The sequence below is a fragment of the Aplysia californica genome, unplaced genomic scaffold (assembly GCF_000002075.1).
Source record: "Aplysia californica isolate F4 #8 unplaced genomic scaffold, AplCal3.0 scaffold00065, whole genome shotgun sequence".
Taxonomy (NCBI): domain Eukaryota; kingdom Metazoa; phylum Mollusca; class Gastropoda; order Aplysiida; family Aplysiidae; genus Aplysia; species Aplysia californica.
In genome coordinates, this window is record NW_004797335.1 from 922,453 (window position 1) to 925,875 (window position 3,423).

At 40.5% G+C, this 3,423-nt stretch overlaps 1 protein-coding gene across 2 annotated transcripts in view; it reads left to right on the top strand.

The window, feature by feature from the left end:
* The first annotated feature begins 370 nt into the window (after positions 1 to 370).
* Positions 371 to 3,423, top strand: part of LOC101854241 (cysteine-rich venom protein ENH1) — a 55,999-nt gene continuing 52,946 nt past the window's right edge. Inside the window, exons 1-2 of one of the 2 annotated variants that reach the window (XM_005093503.3) lie at positions 371 to 457; positions 2,153 to 2,785. In XM_005093503.3, the coding sequence (XP_005093560.2) occupies positions 2,635 to 2,785 (151 nt within the window). In that variant the 5' untranslated portion in view covers positions 371 to 457; positions 2,153 to 2,634. The remainder of the gene's footprint in view (positions 458 to 2,152; positions 2,786 to 3,423) is intronic. The other variant, XM_035968511.1, reaches the window with a different exon arrangement.

Sequence of the window (3,423 nt, forward strand, 5' to 3'; positions counted from 1 at the left end):
ATATATACTCACTCACTTTTTCACCCACCCCCTTCTTCCCTCCCCTATCTCCGACTCTTCCCTCCCCTCTCTCCGACTCTTCCCTCCCCTCTCTCCGACTCTTCCCAACCCTCCCCCTCCCCTTCCCTCTCGTCTCTGTCTCTCCGACACTCTCCCTCAACGTCTGTCACCGTCGTTGTCCAAGATCAAGTGAGAAGAGTGGCAGGCGACACTGACACAATGCGTGTGCGAGGGGGTGAGCAGACGACAGGCAGAAAGAAAAAGAGAGTGGGTGTGAGGGAGGGAGAGACATTGGAGAGGGCAATACCACCTCAAGAAACACTGTGAGAGGCTTTTATCTTTAAAAGCAAGATGCGATTGCCTCTTACACATTGTATCTTTGACAACAGGGGCTGATGGATCTTTATTTTCGCAGATTTGTGCAAAATGTAGGACTCTCGAAATTATTTTTGCAAAGGTACTCAGAAGAAAACTTCCTTCTATTGCTGTAGTGTCTCAACTTCTGAGAGTAAGCACCTTCTGGCAAATGACAAAAACCATAATACTCATTAGAGATCTCTTGAAAACTTTCGAAATTTAGATACCAACGTAACACGTTTTGGACAATCGATTGGGGAATAAATTAATTCAAATCAAAACCGATGGGGAACGAATTGTAACGGAACGGTACCGTTGTTCGTTCCTGTGAACGGTTTAGATTTAAATGGAAATAAGAACCAATTTTGCCAAAAAATCTTAAAATCTTACCTGAAAGTCCGTAGTTTAAAATCTCGTGTCGTAGGGAACAGAACGATAAGGTTGAATTTGGGAGAAAAACATCAATGCAGAAAATCAGGGTATATTTTTTAATAAAAGACAAATGAGTCTTTAAAGTCAATTTATAGAATGAAGACCTATTCACTTTTTATTTAAGGACCAAAGATAAGTCGGAATTGAAGAGACTATTTCACTAATTTTAAATCATTGTATTTGTAAAGACAACATTATGATACCCTTCTATAATCGGACAGCTATAGATCCTTTTTTTATAAGAACATGAAACGATACTTCAAGGAAATTAATTTTGAGCACTTCTCCTTGTGACGAAAAGCTATTTTCTGCCTTACCAGCGGTGTAAAAAAAAATGAGCTTACTTACAACAGTCATTTTTAAAAACCGTATTCTCTAAGTAACGTTAATATTACAATGGCTTTCATGGCCGACTCCTGCCTTTGGCAAAACTAACAACATAAATACAAGAATATCTGTCAACATGAAAATAAAATGTTTATACTTCGCTCATCCGTATTTGACAATAGTCTAACGGTCGACTTAGAGCAAGGGCCACTTACAAGGTTTTATGCTGTAAATCAGCTAAAATCTAAAATTCATTAATTAAAAAAGACAATGAGAAAGACAAATTGAAGCATGTCTAGTGTCAAAATCAGGAATACATTGGGGTTTGAATTGTTTCAACAGCTGATATTAAAACTCTGGTTTTACTTTTCACATGGACGATGCAACAGGAAATTGGTATCTGATAGTCATCAATTAGTGTTGTTATGAATGGACGAGGATAAATGTAAAACGTGTGTAAAGGTGCCTGGATATCTAATTACCTTCCATAACGATGACCACCTCCAACTCAGATTTGTGATTTATTTAATTAAACATGAGCGTGCGTGGTTGTAAGACAGGATTTGGCTGTTTGTCATATACATAATATTGCTTGTATTTTTTTTTCTTTTCAAGGGGGGGGGGGGGGGGAGGGGGACAAACAGTGGAATCAAAACGTACATCTGTCTAATCAGCGTTCATCAAACCAGTTTTATCCTTGTCAGCAGACGCGGAACTCTGCCATTTAGAACACTTCAACTGCTTGGCTTGCGCTAACATTTGCGTGTCCTTCCTAATTCATGTCATCCCGCTTCTTGTCTTAATTCGGTTAGATCGCTTCCACACTTTTATCGCCTCCGTATCTCCTTAATTAAGAATATCAAAATATTACGTATTTACGTCATAATCATTTAGGCGTTTCGGCTTTCTTTTCACGATGTTTTTTCTGTCTTTGCTTCTGAAGAATAATTTCAGGCTCCATATTTTACCCAAATCCTCTTCACCCCCGTTTTGAACATTTCAACTTAAAACCTTTCATCCACTCCCTGACTTCTAGATCTATCATAACGCCAACGTTCCTGCTGACCTTGGTGTCATTTTTAAGGACACTGACCATTAAGCAATATGATAGTTTGTCCTGGAAACCGATGGCGTCAGAGACATTATAAAGTGTTTGTGTCCTCATCACATCATCAGAAAGGATTTTCTTTTCATCGATTTTCATCAGGTGTATTGCATTAGCTCACAGCTTAAACTGTTTTTTGCTGGTTGTTATCAAAAAGCAAACACTTTGAAAGTTGTCGAACTATTTTCAACTTCTTGTGAATGGGGTTTCATTGCTGGTTGCTAGCAGCGATACACCAATTGGGACAAAGACGGCTTGATTTGAGGATTTTTTTTCTTTTCGACGTTTACTGAGGCGTGGTTTACTTCTCTCCCCATGGCTTGCTTTGCTGCAAGGAGTGGGTGACCGTCCACTGCCTGTCGCTGTTTGTGTTCTAAACGGCATGATAGCGCTGTAAGTAGCCAGGAGAGCTGATGCCGACCAGTTCCTTTGACAGCGTTAGAGACAGCGTCCACAGAACGGTGAATTCGAACCTGCACCACAGCCCTCGCCTCTGGCACTGGCGGAGATCATCTAGTATGCCATTTATCTACCTGTTCGCTTTCTTGTACCCTCTACTTCAAGGTAACTATGACATTCGTTGTTTTTTTATGTGGTATAGTATAATATGGTACTGTACGGTACAAAGCGATATGGTATGGTATAGTATGGTAAGGCATGGCATGGTATGGTACGTTATATTATGGTATGGTATGATACGTTATATTATGGTATGGTATGGTATGGTATGATACGGTGCGGGACGGTATGGTATGGTATGGTATGGTATGGTATGGTATGGTATGGTATGGTATGGTATGGTATGGTACGGTACGGTCCGTTACGGTATGGTATAGTATGGTATGATATGGTATGGTATGGTATGGTATTGTATGGTATGCCATGCCATGCCATGCCATGCAATGCATTGTAGATTTATACCCATTTTGATACGGTTTCGTTCGTACACATCGTCCAACCTGTGAACGATTGCCACCCACTGAAGAGCAGAAAAGTGGCCATCTTAGATAGGCGTGATCATCTTGGACAATTACATTGCAATCCTGTAAAAATATCAGGGTATGGGGCGGGGAGATGGACGAAGAGAAGTGGTCTTTTGTAGAGGGGAGTGTCTTGGACAGGTTGTAGTTAAAGCAGATTTGACTGTGTGCCCCTTGGATATCTTTCAGACACTCACACTCACACACACACACACACACACA